The sequence below is a fragment of the Pristiophorus japonicus genome, chromosome 11 (assembly GCF_044704955.1).
Source record: "Pristiophorus japonicus isolate sPriJap1 chromosome 11, sPriJap1.hap1, whole genome shotgun sequence".
Classification (NCBI taxonomy): Eukaryota; Metazoa; Chordata; class Chondrichthyes; family Pristiophoridae; genus Pristiophorus; species Pristiophorus japonicus.
The window spans coordinates 79,089,384-79,106,131 of NC_091987.1; the positions used below are offsets into that span (position 1 = coordinate 79,089,384).

The following is a 16,748-nucleotide window of genomic DNA, read 5'->3' on the forward strand; positions in this document are numbered from 1 at the left end:
TCTGTGCTATACTGGTCATCATCCTCCACTTGGTGTGTCGCAACATGCTTGCTCAGTTGTGGACACATGTGCTGGAGATGCCCCAATCTCATACAGCCTTTACAAATGTGCTGTTTAAACCGACACTGATGAGGCCGATGATTGCCCCCACAACGCCAACACTGTGAAATCGGATTCATTCCCGTTGGCGGACTTTGGCCAGCCACAGGTTTCGCACACGCAGTTGAGTAGGCCTTGCCATATGCAGCTCTGCCAAACGACGATACAATCTTGTTTTACAGTACTTGCCGAGTTCCGATTTTCCGATGATATCTGCTTTAAGTGTTTGTCCGTTGTCATGCATGCCTGGGCAAGCGTGATGGCCTTGCTCAAGTCCAGCATTTCTGCCGCCAGTAGCTTACGCAGGATCACCTCATGGTTGATGTTGATTACAAAGAAGTCCCGCAGCAGGTCTCCCAACGCTTTTTCGAACTTACATGGTCCAGCTAGACGTAACATAGAAACATAAAAAATAGATGCAGGAGTAGGCCATTCGGCCCTTCAAGCCTGCACTGCCATTCAATGAGCTCATGGCTGAACATGCAACTTCAGTACCCCATTCCTGCTTTCTCGCCATACCCCTTGATCCCCCTAGTAGTAAGGACTACATCTAACTCCTTTTTGAATATATTTAGTGAATTGGCCTCAACAACTTTCTGTGGTAGAGAATTCCACAGGTTCACCACTCTCTGGGTGTCTTAGGTCGGCAACGAATTCCAACACATCCTGACCCTCAGAACGAACGTGCTAGTAGAATCAATATCGTGAGATGATGATGCCTTCTGGTTTGAGATGGTCACGTACCAGAGAACACAATTCCTCATAGTCCTTGCCCGTTGGACTTGCAGGCAAGAGAAGATTCTTTGAGTCCATAGATTTTCGGACCGCAAAAGAAGACCGCCCTGCACCTAACTGCGACAGTGGGTTTCTCCATTTTGTTTGCCATGAAATGCTGGTCCAGGCGAGCTACAAAATCTGTCCAGTCCTCTCCTTCCACGAATCTCTCCAGCATTCCAATTGTGCTCATTTTTGCATGCGAAGGTTCTTAAGTTACCTTGTCGCCAAATGTTATGCATGTAATAACTCGATAGACTGAATACGGTAGACTAACACAGGTACAAATCTGGCTCTGCTTTATTAGGGCCCAAAGTGCTCACATTACATGATGGCTTGCCTGGACTGTGCACACGTGCGTACAGCCCAATGACTTCCGACACAGGCGCCACCTGGTGGCTACTAACCCTAAGAATACATACATGACAAGGACATAAGAAATAGGAGCAGGAGTAGGCCATTTGGCCCCTCGAGTCTGCTCCACAATTAAATGAGATTATGGCTGATCTTCTACCTCAACTCCGCTTGCCTGCACTATCCCCATATCCCTTGATTCCCTTAATATCCAAAAATCTATCAATCTCTGTCTTGAATATACTCAACATTTGAGCTTCCACAGCCCTCTGGGATGGATAAGATGGAAGATAAGCAGAATGTCCAGATGAACTTCCAGCTGGCAACTTGCCCTCCAACGTACCTATCTTCTAATCCCTCTAGTGCTTCTCTCTCGAAGACCTCCAAACTTTCCTTCTCATGTAGCCTGAAAGGGTGAAGGTTGGGTGGGGCCCCACCTAAGGCATTTCTTGTCCTATTATGAGCCAGCTTCTCCCTGAAAAAAAACAGAGAAAATTCATCATTGGGGACCGTGACAGTATGCAAGTGTCAGCAAATAGCCTATAATTGGTGTGATGGCAGGTGCATGCACTGTGTAATTTGAGGCCATGTCAGGCTTTTAGTGGAGTGATGGCATACAACACTGAGGACATCCATACAAGATAGTCATCAGGAAATCAAATAGCGAATTCAGAAGAAACTTCTTTACCCAGAGTCGTGAGAATGTGGAATTCACTACACTGGGAATAGTTGAAGCAAATAGTATAGATGCATTTAAGGGGAGACTAGATAAGCATATGAGGGAGAAGGGAAAAGAGGGTTATGCTGACAGAGTTAGATGATTAAAGACTGGAGAAGGCTTGAATAGAGCATAAATGCTGGCATGGACTGGTTCAGCCGAATGGCCTGTTTCTGTGCCGTATATCCTATGTAATCCTACGTAAAAGGAATACTTTCAGGTGAAGGCTGGGGTTGTAAAGGTCACAAAGCTGTCTCTTGGGCATTGGTAATAAGCAATTCTCTCAGTTTAGCAGATAGTGAGGCGAGGTCTCTCTAGGTGGCTGACATTAGAATCATCAAATGGTTACAGCATAGAAGGCGGCCATTTGGCCTGTTAAGCCCATGCCGGCTCTCTGCAAGAGCACTTCAGTTAGTCACACTGCCCCGCCCTTTCTCCATAGCCCTGCATTTTTTTCCTTCAGACATTTATTCAACTCGCTTTTGAAAGACATGATTGAGTCTGTCTCCACCACTGTTTCATGCAGTGCATTCCAAATTCTAACCACTTACTACATATAAAAGCTTTTTCTTACGTCACCTTTAGTTTTTTTGACAATCACTTTAAATCTGTGTCCTCTGGCTCTCGACCCTTCTGCCAATGGGAACAGTTTCTCGCTGTCTACTCTGTCCAGATCCCTCATGTTTATGAACACCTCTATCAAATTTCTTCTTAGTATTTTCTGTTCTAAGGAGAACAACCCCAGCTTCTCCAGTCGATCCATGTAACTGAAGTCCCTTATCCCTGGAATCATTCTCGTAAATCTTTTCTGCAGCCTCTCTTCAGGTCTTCACATCCTTCCTAAAGTTCGGTGCCCAGAATTGGACACAATACTCCAGTTGAGGCTGAACCAGTATTTTATACAAGTTCATCATCATTTCCTTGTACTCTATACCTCTATTCATGAAGCCCAAGATCCCGTATGCTTTTTTAACTGCTTTCTCAACCCGCCCTACCACCTTCAATGATTTGTGCACATATATCCCTAGGTCTCTGTTCATGCACCCACTTTAGGATTGTACCCTTTAGTTTATATTTCCTCTCCTCATTCTTTCTAACAAAATGTATCACTTTGCACTCTTCTGCGTTAAATTTCATCTGCCACGTGTCCACCCATTCCACCAGCCTGTCTATGTCCTCTTGAAGTCTATCACTATCCTCCTCACTGTTCACTATACTTCCAGGTTTTATGTCATCTGCCAATTTTAAAATTATGCCCTGTACACCCAAGTCCAAATTATTAATATAGATCAAGAAAAGCAGTGGTCCTAGTACCGACCCCTGGGGAATGCCACTGTATACCTTCCTCCAGTCCGAAAAACAACCATTCACCGCTACTCTCTGTTTCCTGTCACTTAGCCAGTTTCTTATCCCTGCTGCCACTGTCCCTTTTATTTCATGGGCTTCAGCTTTACTGACAAGTCTATTATGTGGCACTTTGTCGAACGTCTTTTGGAAATGCATATACACCACGTCATCCGCACTGCCCTCATCAACCCTCTCTGTTTCCTCATCAAAGTTGGTTAAACATGATTTGCCCACCGGGTGCTGCTGAACTCTCTTACCTCTGGTAAAGTCATTGGACTTTTTGGTTCTGGGTGGTATATGATGTGGTACTATTGGCACTCAGTGTCCTGGCTACCTTTTGCCAGTTCAACTGTGTCACTCTCCTTTGCACCTGTGTCTTCAAATCAAATAGTTCACAGAGAAGCACATCCACTGTTTCCTTACTGAAGAGGAGGCTTTTCAGCCCTCTGCAGACCTTGCAGAGATTCCTGCAGTAAGTAACTGGAAGTAACGTTACCATATCAGTTATTGTTGGAGTGGCCCCAAAAAGTTGCTGAAGGCCGTTAATTGCCACACACCAAATGGTGAGCTTCCAATCAGAGGCAGTACTGTCACTGGAAGTTCATCTGCAAAATAAAAGGAAAATGTGACTGGGCCAACCCACTTGACTTTTGGCAGGTACGAATTGCACTCCTCCATTATTCAGATCAGGTTTTTGCCTGAGCAAAAAGAAAATTCTGGATAGGATCTATCGTCGAAAGCTTGAAATAAAATAAACAGTCGAGTGAAACTCACTTAAATGAGTGCTTTATAAGCCTAGACAAGAAAATAAAATCCAAGCTGTAAAACATCACATCTAACTGAGCAGCTGAGATTAAGTTGCAGTTTGTCTCGGAATAACAATTAACCAGTGTGACGAACCAAAATGTTCTTCTGTTTTAATCTGAGCTGTTTGTGATGTTTATCGGCGTTGGCTCCAGTTGATGAGGAAACAGAGAGGGTTGATGAGGGCAGTGCGGATGACGTGGTGTACATGCATTTCCAAAAGACGTTCGACAAAGTTTAGCAAGTTAGTCTTACCGCAGGTAATGGGTACACAGCCAGATAGAGAATGGGTGACCAACAGGAAGAGCAGTGATAGGAAGGTAGTGCAGGGGTCCCCTGCAGTCATACCCCTGCAAAAGAGATACACCGCTTTGGGTCCTGTTGAGGGGGATGACTTATCAGGGGAGGGCAGCAGCAGCCAAGTTCAAAGCACCGTGGGTGGCTCTGCTGCACAGGAGGGCAGGAAAAAGAGTGGGAGAGCTATAGTGATAGGGAATTCGATTGTAAGGGGACTAGATAGACATTTCTGCGGCCGCAACTGAGACTCCAGGATGGTATGTTGTCTCCCTGGTGCAAGGGTCAAGGATGTCTCGGAGCAGGTGCAGGACATTCTGAAAAGGGAGGGTGAACAGCCAGTTGTCGTGGTGCATATAGGAACCAACGATACAGGTAAAAAATGGGACGAGTTCCTTTGAGACGAATTTAGTGAATTAGGAGCTAAATTTAAAAAGTACCTCAAAAGTAGTAATCTCAGGATTGCTACCAGTGCCACGTGCTAGCCAGAGTAGGAATCGCAGGATAGCTCAGATGAATACATGGCTTGAGGAGTGTTGCAGAAGGGAGGGATTCAAATTCCTGGGATATTGGAACTGGTTCTGGGGGAGGTGGGACCAGTACAAACCAGACGGTCTGCACCTGGGCAGGACCGGAACCAATATCCGAGGGGAGTGTTTGCTCGTGCTGTTGGGTAGGAGTTAAACTAATATGGCAGGGGGATGGGAACCTATGCAGGGAGACAGAGGGAAATAAAATGGAGGCAGAAGCAAAAGATAGAAAGGAGAAAAGTAAAAGTGGAGGGCAGAGAAACCAGAGGCAAAAAACAAAACCGGCAACTTTACAGCAAAATTCTAAAGGGGCAAAGTGTGTTAAAAAGACAAGCCTGAAGGCTCTGTGCCTCAATGCGAGGAGTATTCGGAATAAGATGGACGAATTAATTGCGCAGATAGCAGTTAACGGGTATGATGTAATTGGCATCATGGAGACATGGCTCCAGGGTGACCAAGGCTGGGAACTCAACATCCAGGGGTATTCAACATTTAGGAAGGATAGACAGAAAGGAAAAGGCGGCGGGGTGGCATTGCTAGTTAAAGAGAAAATTAATGCAATAGTAAGGAGGGACATTAGCTTGGATGATGTGAAATCGGTATGGGTGGAGCTGCGGAATACCAAAGGGCAGAAAACACTAGTGGGAGTTGTGTACAGACCACCAAACAGTAGTAGTGAGGTTGGGGACAACATCAAACAAGAAATAAAGGATGTGTGCAATAAAGGTACAGCAGTTATCATGGGCGACTTTAATCTACATATTGACTGAGCTAACCAAACTGGTAGCAAACTGGTGGAGGAGGATTTCCTGGAGTGTATTAGGGATGGTTTTCTAGACCAATATGTCGAGGAACCAACTAGAGAGCTGGCCATCCGAGACTGGGTGATGTGTAATGAGAAGGGACTAATTAGCAATCTTGTTGTGCAAGGCCCTTTGCGGAAGAGTGACCATAATATGGTAGAATTCTTTATTAAAATGGAGAGTGACCCAGTTAATTCAGAAACTAGGGTCCTGAACTTAAGGAAAGGTAACTTCGACAGTATGAGGCATGAATTGGCTAGAATAGACTGCCAAATGATACTAAAAGGGTTGACGGTGGATAGGCAATGGCAAACATTTAAGGATCACATGGATGAACTTGAACAATTGTACATCCCTGTCTGGAGTAAAAGTAAAACAGGGAAGGTGGTTCAACTGTAGCTAACAAGGGAAATTAAGGATAGTGTTAAATCCAAAGAAGAGGCATATAAATTGGCCAGAAAAAGCAGCAAACCTGAGAATTGGGAGAAATTTAGAATTCAGCAGAGGAGGACAAAGGGTTTAATTCAGAAGGGGAAAATAGAGTACGAGAGGAAGCTTGCCGGGAACATAAAAACTGACTGCAAAAGCTTCTATAGATATGTGAAGAGAAAAAGATTAGTGAAGACAAACGTAGGTCCCTTGCAGTCGGATTCAGGTGAATTTGTAATTGGGAACAAAGAAATGGCAGACCAATTGAACAAATACTTTGGTTCTGTCTTCACGAAGGAAGACACAAATAACCTTCTGGATGTACTAGGCGACAGAGGGTCTAGTGAGAAGGAGGAACTGAAAGATATCCTTATTAGGCGGGAAATTGTGTTAAGGAAATTGATGGGATTGAAGGCCAATAAATCCCCAGGGCCTGATAGTCTGCATCCCAGAGTACTTAAGGAAGTGACCCTAGAAATAGTGGATGCATTGGTGATCATTTTCCAACAGTCTATCAACTCTAGATCAGTTCCTATGGACTGGAGGGTAGCTAATGTAACACCACTTTTTAAAAAAGGAGGGAGAGAGAAAACAGGTAATTATAGACCGGTTAGCCTGACATCAGTAGTGGGGAAAATGTTGGAATCAGTCATTAAGGATGAAATAGCAATGCATCTGGAAAGCAGTGAAAGGATCGGTCCAAGTCAGCATGGATTTATGAAAGGGAAATCATGATTGACGAATCTTCTGGAATTTTTTGAGGATGTAACTGGCAGAGTGGACAAGGGAGAACCAGTGGATGTGGTGTATTTGGACTTTCAAAAGGCTTTTGACAAGAGATTGGTGTGCAAAAATCAAAGCACATGGTATTTACGGTAATGTACTGACGTGGATAGAGAACTGGTTGGCAGACAGGAAGCAGAGAGTCGGGATAAACAGGTCCTTTTCAGAATGGCAGGCAGTGACTAGTGGGGTGCTGCAGGGCTCAGTGCTGGGACCCCAGCTCTTTACAATATACATTAATGATTTAGATGAAGGAATTGAGTGTAATATCTCCAAATTTGCAGATGACACTAAACTGGGTGGCAATGTGAGCTGTGAGGAGGATGCTAAGAGGCTGCAGGGTGACTTGGACAGGTTAGGTGAGTGGGCAAATGCATGGCAGATGCTGTATAATGTGGATAAATGTGAGGTTATCCACTTTGGGGGAAAAAACACAAAGGCAGAATATTATCTGAATGCCGGCAGATTAGGAAAAGGGGAGGTGCAACGAGACCTGGGTGTCATGGTTCATCAGTCATTGAAAGTTGGCATGCAAGTACAGCAGGCGGTGAAGAACGCAAATGATATGTTGGCCTTTATAGCTAGGGGATTTGAGTATAGGAGCAGGGAGGTCTTACTGCAGTTGTACAGGCCCTTGGTGAGACCTCACTTGGTCTCCTAATCTGAGGAAGGACGTTCTTGCTATTGAGGGAGTGCAGCGAAGGTTCACCAGACTGATTCCAGGGATGGCTGGACTGACATATGAGGAGAGACTGGATCAATTGGGCTTTTATACACTGGAGTTTAGAAGGATGAGAGGGGATCTCATAGAAACGTATAAGATTCTGACGGGACTGGACAGGTTAGATGCGGGAAGAATGTTCCCGATGTTGGGGAAGTCCAGAACTAGAGGACACAGTCTTAGGATAAGGGGTAGGCCATTTAGGACTGAGATGAGGAGAAATGTCTTCACTCAGAGTTGTTAACCTGTGGAATTCCCTATCGCAGAGTGTTGTTGATGCCAGTTCATTGGATATATTCAAAAGGGAGTTTGATATGGCATTTACAGCTAAAGGGATCAAGGGTATGGAGAGAAAGCAGGAAAGGGGCACTGAGGGAATGATCAGCCATGATACTGAATGGTGGTGCATGCTCGAAGGGCCGAATAGCCTACTCGTGCACCTATTTTCCATGTTTCTATGTGGAAGACATATTGGGAAGGAAAATTGGGTGAGGGGCAGCATCAAGTTGAGATTAGATGAAGTAGGGAGGGAGGACGCTCATGTGAAGCATAAATCCTGACCAATTGGAATGAATGATCTGTTTCTGTGATATAATTTCTAGGTAATTCTATGTTATTGAAGCAAAATTCTGAAACTCTGGAGCAAAAATATGTTTAATTTCTAGATTCTATGCCTGTGTTTCCTTGCAGCTTGTTCACACAACATATCTTCCTTGACAATAAGCAGAAACAGAAACAATTTTTCCAATTGACTCCTCTAACAAACTCTCAATATCTCAAGCCCGTAACTGAGCACTCCAAGGGAAAAAACTATTAAAAATGTGCAAGCAAACCTGAGATATTGCCTAAAGTTGTTGCAGCAGAGAACTTTGTTAAATGCAACACTTGAGACAGAATCTGGCAAGATGCAGGTTACCCTTCATTCTCAGCTCTAGTGCAAAGTCCCTTACTCTTTAAACCTCTCCTCATAATTGCAATCACTGATCGCTAGGAACATCCAAGAGAATCTTTTCTATTTATTTTATCATACTACACTAGTGTGCTGAAACTTGTGCACAATATTCCAACTGCAGCCTAATTAACATCTGGCTGCCATTACTTTTCTATTATTCAGCCAATTTATTATCCAATTTACAAAACCTTTGCTTATCTAAATAGCTTTCACTCCACCCAGAAGTCTATTCGGAGGCACATCAATCGTTTCTGAAAGTCAAGTCATATAAACTCAACCACAATATCATCATTATCAACCAATGGTGTTACGTCCTCTATGTATTATAATACATTTGCTTGGCATGAGTTGCCTTCCAAAATACCTCGATGGCTTGGAATTATTGCTTTTATTTTGTTATTTGAATACTTTTGAATAAATTCCAGTATTTTTTCAACTATAGATGGAAAGCTCGCAGGTTCATAATTCTCCTGGTTTAAACTTTAAACTTAAAAAAAAATTGAATCGTTAAGTTATTTTCCAGTCTTCTGGTAGTACCCTTGTATTTAATGAACTGTGAAAACTTTCCTTACTTCTACCTTAATTTCCTTTTCTGGATCCATTCCATCTAGCACTGTTGCTTTATGAATATTCAATCCCACCAGATTCTTTTAATAACATCCTGAAGAGGACTCTGATGGTGATGCTTTATCCTAAAGTCTTACTTAAATTAGTGGAGTTTTACAAGATAACCATGGGGAAAATTAACTGCATATGCTTCCATTTAACGAGTTAAAACTTTTACTATAATTAATTTGCATTTGTAATTAAATACTTGGTTTTGTTTAAAATCATTGCATTATTTTATGTTCATGCTCATTTTCCTCAATGCAAGAAAATAGTTTTCAATTTTGATTAATTGTATCATAAAATCACAGAATAGTACAGTACAGAAGGAGGCCATTTGGCCCATCAAGTCTACGTCAGCACTTTTGAAAAGCAATCCAGTTAGTCCCACTCACCCACTCTTTCACCACATTCCTGCAATTTTTTCTCCTTCAAGTATTTATCCAATTTCCATTTGAAGGCTACTAATAAATCTGTATCCACCACCCTTTCAGGCATTGCATTCCAAGTCCTAACTACTTGTTGCGTAAAAAAGTTTCTCATTTCGCCTTCAGTTCTTTTACCAATCACCTCAAATCTGTGCCCTCTCGAATCAACGCCTCAGCTATTGGAAACAGTTTCTCTTTAAAATCATGAAGGATTTAGATAGGGTAAATAAACACCTCTATCAAATCTCCTTTTAGCCTTCTCTGCTCCAAGGAGAACAACCCCAGCTTCTCCAGTCTATCACGTAACTGTATTCCCTCATTCCTAGAGCCATTCTAATAAGTCTCTTCTGTAGTCTCCTCAAAGCCTTCATGTCCTTCCTAAAGTGTGGTGCCCAGAATTGGAAACAATACTGTAGCTGGGCTCGACCTAGTCTTTGTATCGGTTTAGCATAACTTCCTGGCTTTTGTACTCTATCGGCTAGATTTTGGCTGACTTTGCGACCGGTTTTCGCCGTGATTTGACTCTCTGCAGCGAAAACCAGGTCGACGGAATCCTCAATGACTTCTTTACGGCGGCGCTTTCACATACCGCTGGGGAGAGGAGCGCGCCGTGAAACGATGTGCAACACCGTGGATTGCGTTACCGTCGTACTTTCGGCTCCGTCGGGTCCCGTACGTCACGCCCACAATACTGATTGTGTCAAACCTGTCTGTACAGCCCTTCGAGCAGCGGTAAGTGTGAAGACCTGCAAAAAGGTAAGTAAAAGTTTTTATTTTGTAATTATTTTGCAGCGATTTATAAGTGTTTTTTGAATGTTTTGTGAATGTTTTTTTTTCTATTTTCTGCAAAGTTCATTTCCCCCCCCCCAAAGGCCTCTCTTGCAGTGCAACCGGCCTCAAGTTGCTGAAACTTGCAGTTTGTGCCGCAAATCTACGTGCAACGCCGATTTTACCGATGGCGCAGAAGTCCAAAAGTTAGGCCTGAAAACGGTAGCGCAGCAAAAACGGTAATTTTGGCATAGAATTATCTTTTTCGCTGAAAACCAAAAATCTAGCTCTATGCCTCTATCTGTAAAGCCCAGGATTCCATTTGCTTTATTAACTGCTTTGTTTTGTTAACCTGTTCTGCCACCTTCAAAGGTTTGTGCCCAAGCACCCCCAGGTCGCTCTGTTCTTGCACCCCTTTAAAATTCTATTAGAGTGTGTATGGTCTTTAAAATTAAAATTAAAAGATATAGTGGAATCAATGTTTCAAGGTAACTGTATCTTTTAAATATGCTACTGGTTTCTTACTGTATGCAACTCGTAAATTCATTTCTCTGAATTGCAGAATCCTGTCAAATACCGGTAAAGTCAAAACTGACAGCCTTAATGCAATGCCAAATAATTTAAATATAAAAATAGTGCAAATGTATTTTGTCTAAATAAAGCAATAAAGTAGAACTAAAATACATTCCTTCATGGTATTCTTTGTTAGACAAGGCCCCTTTATTTCATAATGGTATTAACCGTGTGTGCGTTAGCCTCATGATATTGTGATAATTTTTGGAATAATTTTTGTAACATGTTCTGAAACTGTTTTGGTTCCTACTTTTGGAGCATTGTTTACATATTTCTAATATTTTTTTTAATTGTCACTTGCAGTAGAGCTGTGTTGATTGCATTTCTTATCCTATTAGTCAAGATAAAATAAGCTTTTCACTCACCCAGCTTCTGAATGTTGCAATAGTTTGTGTTAATTTTCTGTCTCCTAACAACTCCAACAGATGAGATTCCAAATGGAAGAGTTTACTTCAGTGGTTCGGTGCATCTGGTAAATGCCTTCTTCAGCTCTGCATTAACAGACAGCAGATCCACTGAGTTCATTTTCTTAGCCAGTCAGGTCGAGGAACCAGTAAGTAACATTCTGTCATGCATGGTGTGTATAGTTTTTTCATTCACAGGCACAACCCACTTTAAAGAGCAACAAGAAGTTATGCAGCTACAAATGAGAATAGTAACATTGAAAAATAATTAAAAATTCAGTGAGGTAGAGTTCCGCTTTGGATTCCACTCAATCCGTAATTTGGGCGTAAATTGTGCTTCAATTTGTGCTGTTTTTCCAAAGTGAAGTGAAGTTATGGTTCAAGTTTCCGCCCAAACTCATTTGCATAATAACAAACATAAAATCATCCATGAACTAGCACAATCGGGCAGCATAGCAGAACATCATTGTTTATTTTTCTCCTTGCATTAAAAAATATTCGTTGTTGTATTTAACCTGGTGCAGTTTGATGAATGCAGCTGAGAATGGGTTTAATAAGAGTGTCACCACCTATGAGAGCCTGATTTTAAATCACTGAAAATGACTTAAAAAACTATATTGGACCATTTACTAGTTTCATTGGTGTACACTAGTCAGTTTCTTAGTAAATTAAATATTTTTTAATCTTTAAAAACATGCCTACTGGTGCCTTTGCACCCCAAAAAACAAACTTAATGTGAAGAGCCTCCTTGAATGATCGCAAACTGGCGAGGAGGGGGAAACACACCAGGCTCATTATTTCGATCTGGGGCGTGGCTAGTTTTGTGGGTGGGGCCAGCTTCCAGCGCATTGTTTTGTAAATCAGCGTTAAAGATCGCAGAAACTCAATTTATGCTCGACATTATTTATGTTTGAAATTCCTCAATCTTTTACGCTGGTTTGGCCAATTTCCTCAACAGCACAAGCTAGTGCAAAAACTCTAGGCTATAATAATCAAATCCTGAATATATTCCGTTACATTTTAATTGCCACATTATCCCTTTCCTTCCTGTCAGCAAACAGATTTTATGATGAAGAAAAAGGAGATAATAAATATGTTGTTAATACAATTCTCATTAGCATGAAAAAATAGCAACTCTGTCATAGCTAGGTTCTAAGTTGGTTACTTAGAAATAACTGAAGTGGAATTAAAGATGGTCAGCAGTATCCAATTTATAGCTTTGGTTTGTTTTATTTTGTGTTTGGCAGTTGGCTGAGATATTTAGAGGATCACAATTGGCACAACGCTTTGTCAGTATCAACGTCATGTCCTTCAGGTAGGAATCCAATTCTTAAATGTTCTTGTAAGCTGGTTTTCCCCTCAAGTTAAAAGCAGCTTTAGATTTTTTAAATGTTAATTTGTTATAAATCTCTGAACAGATGATAGAAACAATCTGCAAATGGTGCATTCCCTTCACTGAAACTCAGAGCTGGGATCATAATGTATTGAATATGCACAAATATATAGTTAAAATTCTGGGGCTTTGTAGTTTATTGATGACATTAATCACTAATAATTATTATCCTTTCATTCTTGGACGACAAAGGATTGCTTTCAACAAAAAGTAATTGAAATCCTAATGTAAACACAAGGATAAACATTCTAAATGTCAGGTGTTAGAGGTCTGGGAGCTAATATAGATCAGTGAGGAAGGCTGTGGAGGTCTATTGGGACTTGTGCAGGAAAGGATATGGACCAGAGAGTTTTGGATGAGCTGAAGTTGCATGTTCAGCCATGAACTCATTGAATGGCGGTGCAGGCAAGAAGGGCCGAATGGCCTACTCCTGCACCTATTTTCTATGTTTCTATGAAGTTTATGGAGGTTAACTAAAACCAAGGTTGACATTTTTCTTTCATTCTGCCATCAAAGGTTATTTGCAGTTAATCAACAAGGACACGGAGAATATTCCTTCCGATTTGCCTTTTAAAGTGTACTAACAGCAGTTTTAAACTACTCCGATTATAAGCTTTATATTGTGTAGATTTTTGAGACAAAAGATTTTTTATGAACTTGTAAAAAAAAATCAATAATTGAGTTGGTATGAGAAGTGCTTTAAGTTTGAGTAACAGTAGTGTTACTAATACTTTCCACAAGTAAACAATTCTCACTCTGCATGAAAGGATGAATAGTTTTTTGAGATGTTGTATAGATTATAGACGCAAAAGTTTTACATTGTGCAATGTGGGTTTTCTAATGGAACTTACAGTGTATCTTTTTCACAGTGAAGGAAGTGTCTTAGCTTACTTTATGATTACATTCTCTGTGGGGAAAAACAGACTCCTAGAAGACAGCAAAATCCTTCATGCAGATGATGTGGTTGAGGTATTGAATAACAACCTGACGAAAACAACTGAATTTAGCACTGCTACAGAACACCTGGGAGAGTACTCTGTAGACATTAATTCCATTAACATTTATGGTATGAAGTTTTCCTATAAAATTAGATCTCATAATTAAAAACGGGATGCAAGTTATTTTTCATAAACTTATGGGGCCGAATTTGGTGCAGATAGCGCCCGCAGCCGCCGCCGATCCGCTGGTAACGTATGTTTTTTGGCCGATTCACCCGGAACCGCCCATCTGCCGTCCAGGTTCCGCCTGGCGCGAGATTGGTCGCAGACAGATCCGCCCATGCTGGATGCTCCAAATCAGCCATTTGGGTCAGGGATGATGTCCTCAGATTGAGCTGCTGCCCACCAGAAGGTCTGCTCACAAAAAGCAGGTCTGACCTGGCTGTGAGTCGGACGGCAGGGAGAAGGGCTCCGAGTGCTGCAGCGCTGCACATCACGGCTATGGTGCAGATGCTGGACCATCATCACTGGGACTGCTGGAAAAAAGTTAGGTGGATGTTGCTTTACTTTCTTGCTGATGGTCATGTTTAATTTGGATGTGATAAAAGCATCTGAAATGTGTCTAAGCTGATGGAAACTTTTTTCTTTGATCTTGCTGAAAGACTTTCATTGAGAAGCCCAATGGCGAAGGCAAAATAATTATGAATAAGTGAAAAGTCACATTTTGTCCATCCAAACTGATTAATTAATTCAGTGACACAGTCCTTCAAGAAGTTCTCAGGGAAGCACTACCTATCACATAGAGGGGGAGACGGTTAGGGTTGTCAGCCTGAGACAGCTGCAGACTCTGACAACATTTGTATGGGAGGAAAATTTGAGGGAGCAGCGTGCGGCGACCCGGCCCGGAAATCGGCACGGTCCTGGCCTTCAAAACCATCAGCAAGCCGGGGCCATTAGAGGGAGCAGCGTGCGGTGGCATACCACTTCAGGAAGCAGCGCGTGCTGCTGCAGGAGGGCGACGGCTGACTGCAATGTGGGCAGGTACAGCAGGAGCGGGGAGGTCGGGGCGAAGGAGCGGCAAGAGTTCATAGAGGGATGTGATCGGGGCCCAGGAGAGGCGAGAGTTCAGGGCCCAGGGGCAGCATGGGCCAACCCACACTGTGATATGTGTGCGCACTAGGTCTGTGCAGCAGAGCTGGTTTCCAGTCGTGTTAGTTAATCCTTGCCACTGGACCAAGACCTAGCTCTGTCAAACCCGTGTGGTGGCTGGGGTGCAATGGCCACCACACGTTTAAACAAAATCCATGCACAGGCATCTTCCACCCTTCAAGATGTCGTTCTGGATCCGGAATATTAGGTCTTTCATTGAAACACCTGTGAACACATCCCTTTTCGGCGTGGAAGCAAGTTATCCTTGTTTCGAGGGACTGCCCATGATGAGGGAGGATAAGGGTATAAAGTCACAGCTATTCGACCGGGGACAGCGCGATTACAGACCAAACTGAGGAAGGACTATAGTCAATGGAACACAGCAAGAGACAAGCGCCGCAGTGACTCAGTGGCCTACCGTTGAGGTTTCAATGACTAGACTGTCACTATCGCCTTGTTAATAGGTCTTTTTTTGTACTGCAAGGAAACTACTTCATAAAATATGATCTGATTCATCACAAAAGACCTGTACCCAGCGTACCTTGTTGTGGTGATGGACGTAAGTCTATTGAGAGATGTAATTAATCTGACACATCGAATAACCTGCAGAGCACATAAAGCATTTTGCAATGGCCTGATGACCCTGCAGTCATATGTAAATGGGAAGATATTCCTGATAAAGCAGATGACCTGAGGGACAGATCATCTCACAAGGCACCACACATGACGTTACAATCAGACACTTACCAAGTGCGGGTCAACAATGTGAGTGTATTTACAAGTGCACAATAACAAAGGTTACATAACATTACTATATTTACAAACATTTACACCACCAAAACCCACCCCTCTACCAGGCACCACCGCCCTTCTTCCCCCACCTAGAAGCCATGCCCAAGCTCCTCTTCCTCGCCCCACCTACACCACGGCGTCCCGTTCCCCTGCCCCTTACTGATGAGCTTGTGCAGGAGGGGCAGCGGGATGTCTGCAGACGTGCACAGACTTGCTGCCTGGGATGCGTTTTTCTTCTGCACTAAGAAACGTTGCGACCTTTAGCCCCTTTGCTCATGCTCCCCCACACACACTCATCTGGCGTACAACTCTTTTGATGTTGCAGAGGAGGGGACAAATATATTTTTACTCTTACTGCCGCCACCAAATCGTTCCAATGTTTCCAGCATTGGTCCCCATCCCGCTCAACATTGCCCATTGCGGACACGGTCTCAGCAATCTCCCTCCAAATGCATCGGTATTGGGGTGATGAAGGCTTGCCATGACCATCTTGGGCGAGGTCTTGGTACCTGTGCTCCACCTCTGTTAGTAGCTCCTCCAATTCCTCCTCATTAAACCAGAGAGAGTTCTGGGCCTGGTTTTGCCAGTCTTCATTGCTGGTTTCTGGCCACTCATTGTCAATGATGAAACAGATGGGTGCTCAGTAGTCTGTGCATCTCAATTCCTCCAACTCTCGCTCCTCTACAACCTCCAACTCTCGCTCCTCTACAACCTCCAACTCTCGCTCCTCTACAACCTCCAACTCTCGCTCCTCTACAACCTCCAACTCTCGCTCCTCTACAACCTCCAACTCTCGCTCCTCTACAACCTCCAACTCTCGCTCCTCTACAACCTCCAACTCTCGCTCACAGGTGCCTTTATGAGCATGTGCAGTACAGCAATCAGCCTCAAACGGCCACGAAATGAACGTCCAAAGAGAAAAACTACAAAAAAAACCCCGTGAAGTCTCGCGCATGCGCATTGGAGGCCCTCGGAAGATCCCCGAGTGGAGAGGCCTCCAACTGCTGCACACTGATGACACCGGCTGCTCACTCCCACTCCCGCCCGCCAACTGCCGCTGCCTGCCACTGATGCTGCCTCCCACACAAC

The 16,748-nt window shown here is 43.2% G+C and overlaps 1 protein-coding gene and 1 long non-coding RNA gene across 2 annotated transcripts in view; one reads left to right on the forward strand and one right to left on the reverse strand.

The window, feature by feature from the left end:
* LOC139275542 (suppressor of tumorigenicity 14 protein homolog) overlaps nucleotides 1-16,748 on the forward strand; it is a 272,613-nt gene that overhangs the window by 17,396 nt on the left and 238,469 nt on the right. The window contains exons 3-5 of the mRNA XM_070892710.1: nucleotides 11,409-11,536; nucleotides 12,635-12,702; nucleotides 13,650-13,846. Coding sequence (XP_070748811.1) covers nucleotides 11,409-11,536; nucleotides 12,635-12,702; nucleotides 13,650-13,846 — 393 coding nt within the window. The remainder of the gene's footprint in view (nucleotides 1-11,408; nucleotides 11,537-12,634; nucleotides 12,703-13,649; nucleotides 13,847-16,748) is intronic.
* LOC139276109 (uncharacterized) lies at nucleotides 1,161-10,275 on the reverse strand. Its single transcript, XR_011595814.1, has 3 exons — nucleotides 10,232-10,275; nucleotides 3,550-3,897; nucleotides 1,161-1,702 (listed from the first exon to the last, which is right to left on the reverse strand). It is a non-coding gene; the product is annotated as an uncharacterized lncRNA (long non-coding RNA).